This window comes from Vipera ursinii (genome assembly GCF_947247035.1).
Source record: "Vipera ursinii genome assembly, chromosome: 1".
NCBI lineage: Eukaryota > Metazoa > Chordata > Lepidosauria > Squamata > Viperidae > Vipera > Vipera ursinii.
In genome coordinates this window covers 320,891,576-320,910,596 of record NC_139512.1, presented here as the reverse complement: position 1 = coordinate 320,910,596, position 19,021 = coordinate 320,891,576, and the positions used below count along the sequence as shown (strand labels likewise).

The window sequence follows — 19,021 nt, the reverse complement described above, 5'->3', positions numbered from 1 at the left end:
ATTATAGCAGAAATATGAAAAATAGCAATTTACATCTTACAATCAAATTATTGATTATAAGTATGATACACAAAAAGAATGTTTAATATATCACAACATTAAGTAGGACATTTGTTTTGCTCCATTTCAAGCTACATGACTTTTGCAGAGATCCGTTATATAGTTCAGTTTATGAACAAAATTGAGCTGGAATCTCAATCAATGACCAATGTGGTTATTAAATGTGATGTTACATGACTGCCCATGAGACTGCTTTGGTTCAACAACTGCAATCCCAGCACTGGTCATTAAGCAATTGTGTGGGTTAAGTGATCACAAGTGGGTTGTTAAGTGGACAAGGTGCTTGGGACCTAAATAGAAGAGACCCTAGAAGGCTTTGCTCAGAAGCTGAAAATCCTCTAAGATGAAATCCACTTGAGACACCTTGCACTGTTTACCTTATTGTGCTGGCTCTATGCTTGGGTTTGGCTTCCTCTCATCTCATCTCCAGGGGCTGGCTGAAAGAGCTACCTGCCAAAATCTATCTGAATGCAGAAGGGAATGCCTTCCACAGAGTGATGGGAAGATGTCATCTCTCCTCTGCATGCAGAAGAGAACTCCTTCTGCAGGTGCACAAACAGAGCTCAAATCATCAGGATCCAAGTTCCATTTCTGCACCCTGTGGGAGGATGTCATTTGTCCGAGCAGAAGAGAATACCTTCCGTGGAGTGCAGAAGTCTCAGATCATCTCCACACCAGTGAAATAATTCAGCTCCCCTTAGTAGGTAGCTCTTTCACTCAGCCCCCACAAAATGAGAGGGGAATCCCCTTGCCAAGCAGCAGCAGCAGCTTGCAACCTTCTCTGCCAACTTCTCCACTGACTTTCTGGGGAAGCCTGCAGAGGATTGAAAATAATAATCACATGACTGGGGTGGGTGGGATTACTTAGCAACCAATTGTAAATGCTAATAGGTTGCCAACTACCCAAATCGTGATCATGCAACTGTGGGTGAGGGCAGGGCAACGTGATGTTTTCCAACACTCAGAAGTTGATGCAAAATGTCAGTAAAAGCAACAGAAACATCTACTGAACTAGAGAGTGAAAATATCTCATTTGCCAAACTTTCTTTTAACTGCGATCTTTGTATGGCCAAGCAAGGAGCCAAACAATAATTGCCACTACTGACAAACTGAGTGTCTGGTAGTATGATTTTCATTTTTTCTTCATCCTGAAATTCAGTGTTAAAAAATACAAACTCATACAAGCCTTTTTGTGTGTGCATATACCAATTCCAAAGATAAGGAATGCATACTTTTCAGTGTGTTTGCATTGACTGCAACATTAAAAAATGATTACAACGATTGTTGCATTCCTTTTACTTCCTCCCTGCTTTTTATTATTTTATTCTTTCTCTCTTGTTCTGCATTATTAAACAAATAAAGTATTTTTAGAAAAATTGCAATGGCTGGATCTGAAACAGGACAGGGAGAAGAAATAAATTCTCTTCAAAGGGAGCCTATTCAAAAAAAATTCAGTTAGAGGAGGCTGAGCTCAGTCTTGTATATGAATACATAAGATTTGTTACTGCTGTTTCTTACCTTAAATATGATTCTTTTAATCCATGGTTTTTCAGCTAAGAAATCCACCATAGAAAATCCAGGATTTGCTCTAATAGCTGACATAGCTACCCAATAACCTCCAGAGCTGCTTAAACGAATGTTGTCTGGAAAACCAGGCATATTTTCGACAAACATATCCTCTCCACCTTTCATCAGTCCGGATATATAATATCTAAAAATGCATAACATTTTACAAATCTGCTGTATGAAACAAAGAATGTATTAATATTTTATGCTATATTTCTAACCTACTACCCTAATGATCAGAATGCCGTTGGAAGTATAAAACATGTATAAAGAACACAGAATACATTAAAGCAATAGCAATGAAGAACAAAGGATGGGATAAATTTGTGCTTACTAAAAACTAAACAAAGATCACAAAACCTACGTAGCATCTCAGTTGGCCAGTAACATTCTTTAGAAATTACAGAACACAGTCACTTAGTAAAAAATCCTCCTTGCTTAGCAAGGACAATACATAAATAGGAACAGTTTCTACTCATTTACCCAGACAAATAAACTAAACTAGCATTTAGTCAATTCTATCCATGTAGCATCCTTACAAGCATCTCATCTACCTTCGTATTCTTGCCATAACTGTTTCGGCCACCAACACAAAGTCTTCAGCAGGAGAGAGCTGGACTCCATTTGGAAATCTGAGTCCTTCCATTAAGACTTTGACTTCCTTTGTCACTGTGTCATATTCAAGTAAGCTAAAGACAGAACAATTAAAGGGTATTACTAATCCCCTCTCAATCTCAATATGTTCTTTGACAATCCTATGTCAAAATATATATGAATTACTCTTATTATGCATAAGAACAAAACTATAGCTGAATATATTAAAAAAATAGCACTGATGGAACAATTGGCCTCCCAAACTAGGAAGCTTCAGAGCTTAGTTATACTACTAAGAAGGCCTTTTAACTTGCCCAAACCAGATATGCCTCACCAATCATCAGATTTTAAGGCTGACACAGATTAATATGGAACACAGTGGTCCCTGAGGTATCTTGAAAACTACATTTATCTCCAACACTTGAATTGTACCAAGAAACAAAGTGGTATTTAGGGTTATAACAGGGCCAATAGCACCAAACTACCACTTTGCCCCTGCACATACCCATCATATTATTCTCCTTAAGGATAAGCAACTATGTAGAGAATAGAAAATTTCCTGTGTGGAGGAAGGATAAGGAAATATACCTCAATTAAGAATGTGAACAGATGAAGTTTAAACGTTACTTCACTATTTTAACATTTTAATAATAACCCCAAAATACTTGCTTCTAGAAATGCCATCCCCATCATCCCAAAAAATTCTTCTTGTGATACTTGATCACAATTTTGTTATATAATTTACAACTCAGTCTAGAACATTTACCGTCCATCATCTGAAGCCTCCATGATTAATAAAGAATAATCTTTTCTCTGCCATTTACTACTAGAATCTGTAAAATAGATTTTCCTTCCATCTCGAGTCATTGTAAGATCGTTCACAAAGGATATGTTCTTCCCTTCAATAGGAATCTTTGAAGTCACAAGTGGCCTGACTGCACCTGGTCACAGAAAAACAAATTTTTAAAAACTCTTTGCTCTTTTGTACTTGTATGAGTGTACCATTTCTACTTATGCCTATACTGAATTTATTTAATATTAAGGATTCAAAACAATTAGCAGATTCTTAAGCAGAATTCAAAATAGCTATCACTTGCATATCATGGTTTACAGCTTATCATTCAAACCATAATTAAAACCAACTAGGATTTGGTGCAATGTGTATGTGGGGGAAGGAGAGGTAGACTTGCCTGACATAGGATTTATTTCAAACAGCCCATAATAGGCATCTACAACAAAAAGAGTATTGTTTGGTCCAACACGGATTCCTAGTGGTCTCCCACATGTAGGCTCATCTTCTCTTGTACCTTTTAGAAAATACAAATAAATATAAAGTATGCAGCTTCTAAACAGAAGTTTCTATTGTGCTTCTAAAACAGAATATCAATAATCTTGAATTTGACCAATAAAAGATAAATTTTGAACATTCAAAAACATCTCTGCTTAGTTTATATCCTTTTTATTCATATACCGTAATTAATAACAAAACCCACATTCTGATGTAGTTAAAAACAATGCATCTTGCTAGACTTGAAGGGATGGGCAATGCATTATCTTCCAAATACTGGAATGCAACTCTTTATTACCTCTCTTTCCTGATCAGGTTGGTTAAGTCTGAAGGGAACTGAGTTCAGTATAACACCTGGAGAATCATTCACTGCCCATCTCTGTATAAATAAATATTCTTTTTTTCTTCTGTTCAATTCTCAGATACATAATGATGAATATTGTATCACAATACTTAATGTTAAGCAGAAATATCAAGATTTTATTACAGAGGAAGATTCCTATCGTGCTGTTTTTCACTTTAAAAGGAGTTTGTTAACCAAATATCCATAGGTTTTTTTCACAACCACACAACCAAAATTACCACTCCAACATGCACAAACAACATATCATGAATTTTTTTTTTCATATATTTAAAAATGTTGAGTTGGAAGGTATGCAACAAGTCTGAAATGGTTTACTAGAAAAGTCAAACCACAATATAAAAGAAATAACAAAATAAGTAGTTTGTTTACCACAAGGACCATGGCCAAGACGAGCTAAAGTGGAAATTTTCCCATTTTCAATCTTCAGAATTTTTCCATCAGCAGTACCAGTAAACAACACATCTATAAGAGAAAAGCAGTGACACGAGCTATGCATTTATTTAACACATAAGGCTTATCTAAGACTTCAGAACACTCAAAATGCTTTTTATACAGTGATGTCACAAAACCCTCAATGTTTGCCTTTCATTATATCTGTATTGGCATATTTTATGTTATAGAATATAACATAGAATTATCACTGAAATGCATTTGTCTCCATCAGCAATAAGCTTTATTTATTATTTATAGACCACCCTGTTTATAGACCAAGGGGGGGGCAGCAACAATGCAAAGTATATTACAATTAAAACAGTAATGTAAGTAAGAAGTAATATATGATGGTTGCCTGAACACCAAGGGCCAAAAACTCGCTGAAAGAGTTCTAATACAACTTGCTTCCAGAAAATAAAGAATGGGTTCAGGGGTCTCCTACTTCCAGGGGGAACATATTCACAGAGTGGAAGGCTGCTACTAAGAAGGCCCATCACCTCGTCCATATCTCAGATACCTTCCTAGTAGGGTGATTCTTCAACAGAACCTTCCTAAATATTTCCAAGGAATGGAAAATATAACTTGGGTGCTGTACTATTAAGGGCCTTATGACCTTCAGCATTATGAATTGGGCTGGAAACCTACAATAACTTCAAATCAATGGAAGTCTACACTGACAGGATTTATTGATATAGTTCTTCTATTTAAATATTACAAACGTGTGGCTGTTTTCAGTAACAATTAACAGTAAAAGCCCACATTATATAATGTGTCAGTAGTCTTGATGCTACATTTTGTACCAGCTGCAACTTCAGACTTGTTATTAAAGACTGCCTTACATAGAGGTGATAATGAAAGAAAGAGTTCACATATTGTATAAAGTTCTAACACATGGAATAGCGAGTTTCATACATGGAACAGCAAGTCTCAAATGGTCTGTTTGGACCATATTATTAGCATCTTTAATTTTATCAGATGATAATACCTTGTCACTATGATGGCTATTAACTATCATAGTTTTCTAAAAATTACTTTCTTAGCTCTACTGAAATTGCTGAGAAGACTGTTGAGAAACTTGCTGGCTTCCCATAAAACACATTAAAGGGTTGTTATAAAAGACAACTATAATTACTTTTTCTTAATTTTATTTTCTCTTAGTCAGCCTTATCTAACTTCTTTTAATCTTTTTTCAAACAACCAAATCATCTATGGTGACATGGATGAGCCTAGAGGGTGGCATGATGGAAGGTTTCAAGCTTCCTCTTCTGAGAAACCTTGTTTTTTCCTGGCACCATCTGTTATCTTGGAATAGTAACTCGGGTAGGTCCCTGCCACTGCTTATCTTTCAAGGAATGCCTTGCCTAGCATTCCTCTAACTACCACAGTGCATAAGACCGATAGTGTTTTCACCACCTGGGCTGCCTTTATGGCAAGATAAAACTAGTGGGGAAAATAACTTCATATCTCTATTGCAGCCTCCCTGCGCTGTAGGGGGAAGGCATGGGATTAGGACATTCATTCAAGAATGGAGATATAGAAGGTTTATTACTTTAAAAGGAAAATTACTTTAAAAAGAGAACATGCAAAGTTCCAGATTACAAGATGAAAAATTACAAATACCTAATACAGTTTTTTGGATAGACATCTTTATCGATGTTGGAAGGACTGTGGAAAGGAAATCAAGTCCTTCCTTTACACGTCTGTTCCTCAGAAATAAATAGATTTCTGAAGCAAAAGTTCTCTGCTTGGTTTCCTGACTTTTCCAGGAAAATAGATGAAATGAGCTTATTGATACCTTATGAGAGTCTTCACATTTAGTACACTAACCAAAAACAAAAACTTAATCTGCTCTTGAGAATTCAGAATACAATTTAAGATTTTTTAAAATGTCAATAGAAAATCTAGAATCTGTATGTACTTTTTTCTATGTATATCATACATAGATCCTTGGTGGAGCAGTGGGCTAATGCCTCCTTAAGTAACACCAGCTGCCTGCAATTATTGCAGGTTCGTGTCCCACCAGGCTCAAGGTTGACTCAGCCTTCCATCCTTCCCAGGTAGGTAAAATGAGGACCCAGATTGTTGGGGGCAATAAGATGACTTTGTAATAATGCCGCTTTGGGGGGGGGGGGCCGAAAGCCCTAATAGGCATGTACATAGAATGAAGGCTATTGCTAAGCACATTGATTTGTGCTTCTTAGATTGTAAGCCGCCCTGAGTCTTCGGAGAAGGGCAGGATATAAATGGGATTAAAATAAATAAAAAATAAAAAAATACTATGATACTTGATTAATTTAAATCTAAAAGCCAAAGGTTTACTAAGTTATTTACCCCCACCCCCCCTTTCAGTATATTTTTCTGGCATAATGTAGTCAAAATTCAGTTTTAGAGACGTTAAGTTTATTGAGTTATCGGGCTTGTAATTAGCAAAAATCAGAAACCTGTATTGCTGCACATATTCATAGGATCCACAAAGGATTAACTATTACTTTAACTCCCCAAAATATACACTTAACTGCTGCTTTAAAAAAAAAAGAATATGGAGCAATGCAAGCTTGAATAATTATTTATACAATATCTAAATTAGAACAATTCTATCAAGCAATCTAAACTACGTGGTTGTTCCCAAGACTGATTTAAAAGATTTCTATCTTGACTGTAATTGTTTAGCAATGGACCAGGTTAGTGCTCAGTTTGAACTATGACCACCAGGGACTAGGGTTCTCCTGCTTCTTGCCCCTCTCATTCATGCACGGAGGGCAAGCCTCACAGAGAGGGCAAGTCTATAACTGCCTGCCTTTTTTAAAGAACAGTTCTCTCTTCACTAGTCCTTCGCCTTTTTCATGGCTTTCCCAAGTTTGCAGGCACTGATTTCTTAACACTTCCTTCCCATATTCTCCCCTTTGACACCATTGCACATTCTTCCTCCTACCTTTATTGCATAGTCATTACTTTGATGCCAGAATCATCAAAGCAGAACAAGTTTTTCTTCGGTTTCTGTGTTCTACTGTGGCTCTACCGAAACTTTGTGGCAATGAGGAACTAATGGCTCAGCTTCACAGAAACAAAGGGAAATAGCTTCAAATAATGAAAGCATTCCAGTACAAGATGCACAGGGTGAAAAACAAAGTACCGTATGCTTCATCCAGCCTGGGGGAAAACCAAAAGGACACCCTACTGGAAGATGAGAGTGCAATGCAAGTGTGCTGTCAAAACATGTAAAGAAAACATGGTGACTAAAACACTTTCCTTGATTTCATGGGCTTTTAGAGTCACTGATAGATCAAATGGAAGGAAAAAAGTGCTGCTGGTCAAATGAGAACACAGCAGCCCAGGATGAAGTGGGTTTATAGGCAGTGACTAACCCCTGGAGAGGAAGGGATATATCTGGTACTGTGGCCAACTGGATTTGAAGATTTCCCTAGAATGGAATGAAACAAGGTAGACTAATTGCTCACAAACACTTCAGATAAGTATTATTTCTGAACCAGAATTTCAAAACATGAGCAACGGGTGCATTTGCAACGGATTGGGAATGCATGAAGGATGGTACTGGCCGATCCTGCACTCAAGATACAGTAGGTAGCCTGTACAGGCACTAATATAAGTAGAATCTAGTATTCCGTAAAGTTGAAACTGAGTTCCTGCTATATTTGTTCAATAAAAACATTATGATTTACAAGCCATACATTCAGGAATTTTTTAATAAGATGTATTTATATTATTGTTCTAAGATTATAACTTATAATGCATAAATAAGGAGAAAAAAGATATTCATGATGGAAAATTTAAAATAGGCTGAATAATCACTGGATTAAATCTGTACATATATTCCTGCAAAATATTGCACATCTGAAAGCATAATTTATATACGGGGTTATAATTTGGAAAGGGATCCTAGAGTATGTTCATTTTTCTAATTATATAATTACATAATCCTTATATCTATAATAATTATATCTAATCATTATATACAAATGCTCAAAAATATCCTGCAATATAAATAAAGTTTTTCCCAAATACCTCTCTCACCCAACCATTCTGCAAGTACTCTTTAAATTATGGAGGAATATTAGTCTCTTGCAGAAGAGCAATTTCACTTCCTCTTTTGTTTAAAATGATTTGTCTATGTAAGCCCCTTAACATTCCATGTTATAAGAAAAAGTGATGTGAAAATAATTAACACTCATTTTATAATCTAATGAATTAGTATTTTTATAGCCTTTGAAATAAAGAGCTTGAAGGTTCCATTACAGTAAATCAGCATAAGGTACTTTAAAAATAAAATTAAGTTTCTTGCTCAATAGTTTGTGTTACAAGGGAAACATGTTCCATATTGTTAGCTCATTCAGTTGTGTCCTTTAGTTAAAAAAAAGCTATTATGACAGTTTTCAGATCTGGGTAGTATAAAACAGGGGTCCCCAACCCCCGATCTGCAGCATGCAAGCAAGCGGGCCGCACAAACAAGCAAAGCTCCATCCTTGGGATGCAGGCAGTATTCAAACCACACCCCCATGGGTCCGTGGAAAAACCTTTCTCCATGGCACTGGTCCCTGGTGCCCAAAAGGTTGGGGACTTCTGGTATAAAATGTGAATACAGAAATATTATTTAATTGTATTTGCCACATTTGATTGTTAAAAATACAATTCTAGAGGTCAAATATTAATTCACATACTTTGTGCTTATCCTACTGCCAGATTTTGGACTAAAATTCAAATTTAACAAATTAACATGATTTTAAATTAAAATGCATACGTTCCTCTTGATTGTATCCTCAGTATCTGGACTCTACGAAGACTGGTAAACTCTTTGCACATGAACAATGAAAGGGTTTTTGTTTTCTGTAATATCACATTTAATCAGAAATATGTGTATGATTTTTGCTAATTTGTGTGATACAATAATATTATATCAGCATATATCAGGACTTTATTGGATACAAATTATTTTATGTTACTTAGAATTCTGAATTTTTTATAGTTTAGAATCCAGAAGTGATTTCTAGGGAAAAAATGTAAACTTATTAAGCCGATATTAAAAATACCCTATCAAATATCTGTGCTTACCACCAATATTTGTAATAGATTCTGGTCCAACAAGCTGGTTTTCAAATAATCTTTCTGCTTGTCGAAGCTTAACATTTGGCTCTAAAGCACCAGTAAGAGGAGGAGGTTCTTTAAAGCTGTCAAGAAGAAAGATTTTCATAAGCATACAGAAGAGATTAATACAAATTAATGTTTGGGTTTACCAAGTAACTTAGATGTATCAGATATTTTTCAAAACAGTGTAGTTCAATTTATCCAAAGCAATTTATGCAATTATTGATTTCATATTTGGTAACAGTTTCTGTTAGCTTAAGGATCAAACCAATGAAGTGGGTAACAATTTTAACAACATTAAACATTACAATTAAAAAGATAAAAAGTAATGCAAACTGAAAAAATTAAAAGAGTAAAAAGAAAAAATAGAAAAGAATTGAAAGAAAAACAGAAAAGGAAAAATATACTAAAGAAAAAAATATATTAAGAAATGATTTCTGCCTTCATCACAACTATAAACTATTTTAGTAACTTATGCACTTCTGTTAAAATACAACAAATGATCTCTTCTTCCCGTATCCCACCTCTTATCTATAAACAAATCCTTAAAGCCTTATCATTCAGTCCAGGTCAGCAAAAGTTCATTAAGAATTACCAGAAATAGCAACATATCTACTTTAACCTTGATCAAATAAACCATATTTATATTCCTTCCTTTTACTTTTGACAACTTTGGTTTTTGATCCTTTCACATATTGTCCTAAATTTGATTTCATTTCATTTTTTATTTCTTCTTTCCCTCAAAATCCTTCAAAACATTAATAAGTCTCTTTTGTAAATCCAACATGGAAGAGTTATCGGGTGTTTTTATTTATACACATACATACACACGCACACACACACACACATATATATATAAATGATTTTCCAAATTATTCTTGTCACCTAGCATTTTTAAATCCCTGTTCATATCCAGTCTTGTGTTAATTGACCTCTTGGTGGGTTTTGGTACCAGCGACCGTTGTATCCTTCTGGATAGATTCAGAGAACTGAGGGTGGTTGGCATGCTATTGTGTTGGTTCATCTCCTTTCTTTGGAATCAATTCCAATTGTGGTGATTGGGATCTCACCTTCGGCCCCTTCAGCATGGTGTGCCCCGGGGTTCAGTGCTCTCTCCTCTCCTATTTTACATCTATATGATGCTATTAGATGAGGTTATCTGTCACTATCAGGTGAGGTGCCATCAGTACACTGATAATATCCAGTTATATATCAATGCCTCTTGTTGTGATAGTCTTATGCCAGTGTAAGTCTGTAAGGGTCTGGATGGGGAACAATAGGCATTAGCTAAACTTTGAGTGGCTTTTGGTTTGGGGGCCTATGGTTTTTGGACTGTAGTAGATAGCTATTTATTTACTTATTTATTTAATAATACACAATGCAGGCTAAAGAAAGTAATTATGTTACTGAAGACAAAAAAATGCTTAGTGTTAAAGAGCTGATATCTCCCAAGGTCATCCACATATTCCTTTACACTTTTCTACTGACTTTGGTTGCAGAAAAACGGCAAAAAGTTGCCTTGCTTAACAACTGTAGGATTCAATTAACAATGGAACTACAGGGATTGCTGTTGCTAAGCGATGAGATTGTGCTTTACAACTGGATCGCTTAAGACAGAGATTCTGGTCCCAACTGCTATCATAAGTCAAACACAACTAGTATCGGATTAAAGATTGGCTACTGAATGCAAGTAGTGCAGGATGAATGGTTAATTGAATGCTTAACAAAATATTCAAAATGAGCAGAAAATAAGAGAAGAATGAGAAGTGTCTCCTGATGATTGAATATATTTATGGATAAACGTACAGGAAATGTTTCTGGTCTCACCTGAGATGCACAGGTGAGGATATGATTACCTTAATTACCTTAATATGGCAGAATGCTCTGTTACTAGCTGAGAAGCTGAATGAACTACAGTGAATGCTACACAGAAGATGACAGCTGCGTTTGGCAGGGAAAATAGAGAGAATGATTGCAAATTATATATAAATAGCAAACACTAGAAAAATATATGAATTTATGTACTGTATGTTGGTAGAATATTTACTGGAGTTGAGAAAATAGATGGAAAAGAAGTAAAATGAAATTTAAAATGCTAAAGCTAATGTGTCTATATTGAGGAAATGGATATTTATTAAAAGAAGCAAAGATTGCTGTGTATAAAACTGCTTCCTCCTATTTTGTTATCTGAAAGTGAGGTCAGGTATGTCAGAAGAAACATAAAAGTAAATTGAATGCAATGGGAATAGGAATGGAGCATTTAAGGTGTATGGTGAAATATAAGATAGTGGATGAGTGTGAACTGAATACAAAAGTAAGTGATCCATATGAAATAAATACGTTGAGATGGTTTGGTCATTACCCATATTGAAAATGCAGGTAGTCCTCAAACTTACAATCATTCATTTAGTGACCATTTGAAGTTACAACAGCACTGAAAAAAGTGACTCAGAACCAGTCTTCACACTTACAACCATCATAGTATTCCCCGTGGTCATATGATTAAAATTAGGGTAACGGACAACCGGCATGTATTTATGATGGTTGCAGCATCCCGTTGTCCTGGGATTGCCATTTGTGACCGTCTCAGCTGGCTTCCAATGAGCAGAGTAAATGGGGGAGGCCTGATTCACTTAATGAGTGCCTGATTTACTTAATTGCTGTGATTCACTTAACAGCCATAGCATAAAAGTCATATAATCAAGCATGAGTCATGTAATAACTGCCTTGCTTAACAACAAATTCTGTTCCCAATTGTAGTCATAAGTCAAGAACTACATGATCTTCATTATAATTGCTCCCTAAAGACTTGTAGTCTCCAAAAGGGGATATGAAGCTTAATAGATCACATTAAAATATACATACAAAATAACATCATGATGCCATTTCTTTCTGGGATAGGTAACAAAAGGCCAAAAAGGAATGAGAAATAATAAGCTGGATTTTTAAAAAGAGAAGAAAATATATTTACAGTGGTATCTCAGTACTCATCGTTAATTGGTTCTGGGAGGCATGATGAGTACCAAACTTGATGAGTGCCAAACAAAATTTTCCCATAAGAAATAATGTAAATAAATTAATGCATTCCCAAACCAAAGACAATGCACATTTTAAGGCAATGTGTAAAAAGATAGTTTATTTCTCATTACTTCACGAGAAATAAACCTAAAAATTAATATGTAGATTAAATGAAAAACTGCACTTTACCTATATTGATGAGAAAAAAAGTGCAAAAATACACAAATAACCAGAGAAGCTAAGATAAGACTGCAAAGGGATGTGCACAGAGCAAGAGCTACTACTGTGTGACTAATATGTCACCCTATGTTTTGGCTGGAAAGGGTAGTCACGAGACAACTGAAAATATCAAGTTCTAGCTTGTACATTGAGTATCAAAGAACATGGTTAAAAACAATGACAACTTTTTAAATTAAATATATTGTATCTTGTTAAAATGTAATGTTTAGGAAGGAGCACCATAAGTTCATCTGTTAATTTAGAAGATACAAAACAGTTGTCTTTTCATTTCTGTACAACTGTAAATAATGGCACAACAGTTTTTCTAAACAATTGACTACAGCACTGCTCTGTTCATAAAACTAAAACTAAAAGGTCTTTGTAACAATGCCCACAGCGAACATTTAAGTCACATGCAAAATTCTGATATTAAAGATGCTTCTGTACTCACCTAATAGGCTGAGGGTCTATTGGACATTCCAGAAAAATGAGCGCTCCAAATAATAGGATAATTAATGACACAGCTAAAGTCATGAAAGTTACACGAAATACCCTGCTGCTGTAAGTACTGTAAAAATAAACAAAACCATAAATTAGAACATGAATATACAAGAGCAACTAACAATGTAAGAGTCCACCTATATCAGGCCAGTAGCTATTCCAGTATTCTAGTTTGTATCATTCAGTAGCTAACAAGATGCACTCTGCATGCTCAACAAGATGGATAATAGAAAGACAGTGTTGTTCACCAATAAAGTATTTAAATTATGCTATCCCAATTTTTTTAAACCATTCTTCTAGCACCCTTAAATATATTTCAGTAAATTGCCTTACCAATTTCAGGACAAGATTACTTTGTCAAGAAGTAAATTTCTACTATGCAAGTGTGCATTAGAATTTGCAGTTGTGCATGTTTATTTTTCCAGATGAGCCAAATAATTATCTCAAGATATGCTAAGTAGGAATCTGGGAGTTGAAATGTAAAAAATTTAGAGAACATCCTGTTGGGAAGCGTTGCTTTATAAATTATATAATTTGAGGCTAGACTTCAAACCTCAATATAGATGCTGAAAAAGAGTTTAAGAATAAGTGGGAAAAACAGAAATTCTGTGGATAAAATCAGCTTAAATCTCACTCTTCTAAAGTAAATATTCCTTTAATAATTTCAAGATTTTTTAAAACCACCAGCAATCGTTAGTAAATGCAAAAAGTATATAAAATATCCAAATCCTACTTGATACGCTATTTTCTGTGCCTCTAGATACTGTATGGTCACAAAGCTTCCTTCCTTAACAGTAGTATGCAGTCTTTGTTCAAGTAAAACAAATTTCTCCAATATATAATTTCAGTTCTAAGGCATGGGGGTACTACAATACTTTGGATGCTAGTTTTGTATGGGGTATAATTGTGTGTTTGTTGGAGTTTTTTGAGATAAAAATGCAGTCTACTCTGCTTAAAGCATAGGAAAATTGCAAGGATTTGAAGTATAATTAAAAAGTTGAAATATGTGTAGAATACAAGGTGGACAACCTGAAGTCTCAGAACCACACCAGTCTCTCAAATTCTCTTTTTGCAACTGTTGGAGACCACTCTATCAAGACTGCTGAAAACTAATAGCTGCCATTTTCAAGTATGAAATGAGTGAAAATTTCTTGCAATCCTCAGAGGCATCCCTGCCCAACATAAAAAACAATTTACAAATCTTCTGTTACCATATTTCCAAATCAATAGGTTATCTATTTCACAAACAGCTGCCATTTATAGAAAGTTCAGGGTTGTTTTTTTACAGAGATATATAAATGGAACAGGCACCAAATTTGTAATATTCTGTTAGTGTAGAAGATGGATACAAGCCTATGATACAACAGCTTTAGCATTAGGTAAACATTACAGAAAAATTACAAAGATTACAGCCCTTCTCTTAAGAAGTATGTCTATAAGGTTCTTGATTCTGGGTAGGCTATGAAAAATAGATTTGAGCAAACTACTTGAGCTTTGAACAAAACTGAGAAAAACTGATTAAAATAGACATAATATATTGAACTATTAGATATGACATTTAAATCATCGCTTTCACAATATGAAAATTGCAAACAGCATAAAAACTGTCTGAACAAGCCAAATATAAAATTTCATTCACAAGAAATATGGCTAAAATTCTATGCATCCTTGGAAATAATCACTGCCTTATTTCCACATAAATAATGCAAAATTGGCATGTAAAGCTATAACGTGGTGCCTGTATTAGTTCCCAAAAATAACACAGAAAGGGGGCAGGGAGTTTTAAATGTAACACTCATAATGATTATGCTATTTGAGCATTCTGAAAAATTCATATAGGTAGTCCTCAACTTACAACCACAATCGAACCCAACATTTCTGTTGCTAAGCAAGGCAGTTGTTACGTGAGACATGCCCCATTTTACTAGATTTTTTTGCCATGACTGTTAAGCAACTCAGTACAGTTGTTAAATGAATCACATGGTCATTAAGTGAATCCAGCTTCCCCCATTGACTTTGCTGGTCAGAAGCTGCCTAGGAATGTTGCAAGTGATAACTGCAGAATCCTACAATGTGAATACATGCCAGTTGCCAAGCATCCAAAGTCTGATCATGTGACTGTGGGAACTGGTCATAAGTCACCTTTTTCAGTGCCACTGTAACTTTGGTCATTAAATGAATGGTTGTAAGTTGAGGACAACCTAGTAGAATGTTCCCCTAATTCACTTCTCCCATCTCAAGTTTACAACATAAACAAGTACCAATTAGTAAGCTATTTCTTGCAGATCGCCAAAAGGCAATGACAATGCAACACACAAAACCAACAATTTTGCAAGAACATGTTTACTCTTAGAAAAAGAGAATAGTCCCTCCTACTACCTTGTCATAGTAGCTCTTGATACATGAGTTGGGCTGTGAGTGAATGATTGGTTACCCAACCAGCTTGTGTGTGTAAAAGAGGATTAGGACTCATAACCCCCCACTTTCTAATCCAGTACCTTTAACACTACCACAAAGTGGCTCCTGATAACTACTTCCATATATTATATTAAGAAAGCCACACATTTTCTCAAATATGTATATATGTATTCAACTGCAATGCAAATTTACACCAGCTGCAACTATATATTAAGAAGCTATTATATGTCCTCTAGACTGGGAACAAGGTAGTAAATATATTAAACATGATTTAACTTTAATTTTATTATAGCACTTATATATGTACTAAAGTAGATATCACATTCTTCTCTTGAAAGCACAGAAACTTACAAATATCTAATACTATTTGAAACACTGAAATACCTAGAGGTTTTAAATACAGTATAATTGTATCCTGCATCTTGATGATCATCTTTTCCGAAGAAAGGTTATTTTTTTAATAATGCATAAAAGTATTAAATGTTAACTTGTATACTTTTAAAAGAAAACATCTGATAGATTCAGACAATATTCATACAGTTTTGCAAGAAGAAATTAGTTACATTTAGTGATGCTTCAGATACAAATCTCCAAATGTTTTTTTAAAAATCAACTTATAATCGATGCTCTTGCAAAGTAGTTCCAGATATCTGTACATTAAGTTTCTAAACTTTTCACTTTTTCTATCTAGTTAACCACTCTCTCTATATATTTTCTGTTCAGAAAAGTTTATTAGGTACAATTGCTTAACCCACCTCTAACTCCAGAACCTTACCAAGAGAGCCAGTTTGGTCCAGTGGTTAAGGCAACAGATTAGAAAGCAAGAGACCGCAAGTTTGTGTCTTGCCTTAGCCATGAACGCCAACTGGGTGACCTCAGGCCAGTCACTCTCTCTCAGCCCAACTTACCTCACCAGGATTGTAGTTGTAGGGAAAATAGGAGGAGGAAAGTGTGTTGGATATGTTCACTGCTTTGAGTTATTTGTAAAAATAATAAAGGTGGGATATAAATAAATATACTATTTCTTAGTAAATGCAAGTTTTTAAGTACCTATGCAACCACAACTTATTACTGTACATCTTAGAAGGAAAAATTATTGCTTTTGTTAGTCTCCATAAGAAAATTTTCTCTGCATACCATCAGGGCTTTTACATTTTACAGAGAAAGGTGAAGAGAATGGGGAGGGAAACAAACTATGAACACTGGCTGTCTTAATGTAAGAAAAACATTCTACCACCTATCTGAAGGATAATCCTTTTCATCAGCTGTATGTGCATGCAAATATATAAAAATTGTTGCGAGAAAAAAATGACATATGACATACTGCCCTTAAGTGCATTTTGTTTATTTTGTAGAGGTCGTTTTAAAAATAACGGTCAAGAATAATGATATTGACTGTTGTTGTTTTTTTTGCAAAGTCAGAGAAAGAAGATATTTTCATCCTGTGACCCATTCCACTTCTCATAAAAATCCAGACCTACCTTTCCGGACCTCATTGAGTTGCAATTCCCACCTATTTCAATCGAGCCTAGTCACATCAAAAGCCTGTATTGCCCCTCTGGATCTTTGTTGTTGTTGTTAGTTGCGAAGTCGTGTCCAACCCATCGCGACCCTATGGACAATGTTCCTCCGGGCCTTCCTGTCCTCTACCATCTTCTGGAGTCCATTTAAGCTCACACCTACTGCTTCAGTGACTCCATCCAGCCACCTCATTCTCTGTCGTCCCCTTCTTCTAGTGCCCTCAATCTTTCCCAGCATTAGGCTCTTCTCCAGTGAGTCCTTCCTTCTCATTAGATGGCCAAAGTATTCGAGTTTTAGCTTCAGGATCTGGCCTTCTAAAGAGCAGTCAGGGTTGATCTCCTCTAGGACTGACCGGTTTGATCGCCTTGCAGTCCAAGGGACTCGCAGGAGTCTTCTCCAGCACCATAGTTCAAAGGCTTCAATTCTTTGGCGCTCAGCCTTTCTTATGGTCCAGCTTTCACAGCCATACATTGCAGCTGGGAAGACCATAGCCTTGACTATACGTACTTTTGTTGACAGGGTGATGTCTCTGCTTTTTAGTGTGCTGTCTAGATTTGCCACGGCTTTCCTCCCCAGGAGCAAGCGTCTTTTAATTTCTCGGCTACAGTCCCCATCTGCAGTGATCTTTCGAGGCCACTTATTTTTATTTTTAATGGCATTCCATTAAAGGCCTTTGACTTCAGCGTGCCTTTTTTCCCCCCCGTAGAGCATTCTTAGCAGCAAAGGCTATGGGATATTTATTATTCCTAAACGCCAACGGACCTCCCAAGAGACCTAGACCCAGGGGTAGGCAACCTCGGCTCTTTTATGACTCATGGACTTCAACTCCCAGAATTCCTGAGCCAGCTCTGCTGGCTCAGGAATTCTGGGAGTTGAAGTCCCTGAGTCATAAAAGAGCCGAGGTTGCCTACCCCTGACCTAGACCGTGAGAATCCAGCAGGGAAAGGTTAGCGCTTATCTCGCTCGGTGCCCTCCCGCCCTATTATTGTCGGTAAGCGGGGCGCGGGGGAGGGGGGAAAGAAACGACGCCGCCCTCCAAATCTTCGCCCTTTCCGAAAGCCGCGGTGGTGCCTCCCATCCTCCCCGGCAAGAGGGAACGCCGAGAGAGCAGCCAAGCCTTCCCACGCACCTGCTATCCTTGACTGCCTGCGCCGCGTTCTCCTCGGTGAGCACTCGCGGCCGGGCGGGCCGACGCTGCCGCAGGCCTTCAGCCTCATTCATGTTGCGATGAAGGGCCCTCCGAGATCCAGAGACCGAGCGCGGGGGCTCAACCAAGCTCGCGCCGGAAAGCCGAGGAGCAGCGCCGCTTGCCGGCCCGCACCGCCAAGCCCCGCCTCCGGCGTGCCACAGACAAGCCACGCCCCCACCTCGACTTGCGTCCCAAGGCCGCCCTACCGCCCCGCCCCCTCGGCTGAGCTTGGCCAATAATTGTCGCGCCACAGAGCCGCCCCTCCTATCGGAAACGCCCAGCCACGAGCTCGTCGTAAAGTAGCAGCGGCGGCAGCTCCGCGCGGCCCACCGAGGGCTTTCGTGGGGGGCTACGCAGGTCTGGGCCTGCTTCAGAGGTGGCCCCAGCTTCTCCCGTACCCATCCTCCCCGAAAACCCACCAACAACCTCCACAGAGCCATGCCCCGTCGCTCATTTGGCGAGTCACTGCTGCCTATACAATAAACCGCCCCGTTTCCTCTTTAGTTCTCTAACGATGCAATTCTCTCTTGCCCCCTTCAGGCGGACGCCGCCATCTTTAACCGCTCAAGTTAGTTCGACGAATCAGCTACGCCCACGCCCCGCTTCACCGCTCAACTTGGAGCGAGAGTCGCCTCCTCCAGGGGGCGGGGTCAGTAGAACACCCGCTTACTGTACTTTCCGCGGGAAAAGAACGCTGGAAAGGCGCTTGTTCAGAAAGGCTGATTATGTGTGGAGAGAATCCTGTGGTGAA

At 37.2% G+C, this 19,021-nt stretch overlaps 1 protein-coding gene across 2 annotated transcripts in view; it reads right to left on the bottom strand.

Moving 5' to 3' along the window:
• The window catches only part of APMAP (adipocyte plasma membrane associated protein), a 20,557-nt gene extending 2,128 nt beyond the window's left edge, over positions 1-18,429 (bottom strand). Inside the window, exons 1-8 of one of the 2 annotated variants that reach the window (XM_083374429.1) lie at positions 18,211-18,429; positions 13,093-13,209; positions 9,372-9,487; positions 4,242-4,334; positions 3,411-3,527; positions 2,987-3,161; positions 2,181-2,315; positions 1,579-1,771 (exon numbers count right to left, since the gene is read on the bottom strand). In XM_083374429.1, coding sequence (XP_083230555.1) covers positions 1,579-1,771; positions 2,181-2,315; positions 2,987-3,161; positions 3,411-3,527; positions 4,242-4,334; positions 9,372-9,487; positions 13,093-13,209; positions 18,211-18,302 — 1,038 coding nt within the window. In that variant the 5' untranslated portion in view covers positions 18,303-18,429. Of the gene's footprint in view, positions 1-1,578; positions 1,772-2,180; positions 2,316-2,986; positions 3,162-3,410; positions 3,528-4,241; positions 4,335-9,371; positions 9,488-13,092; positions 13,210-17,041; positions 17,292-18,210 lie in introns of those variants that run through there. The other variant, XM_083374430.1, reaches the window with a different exon arrangement.
• Between the last annotated feature and the right edge of the window lie 592 nt (positions 18,430-19,021).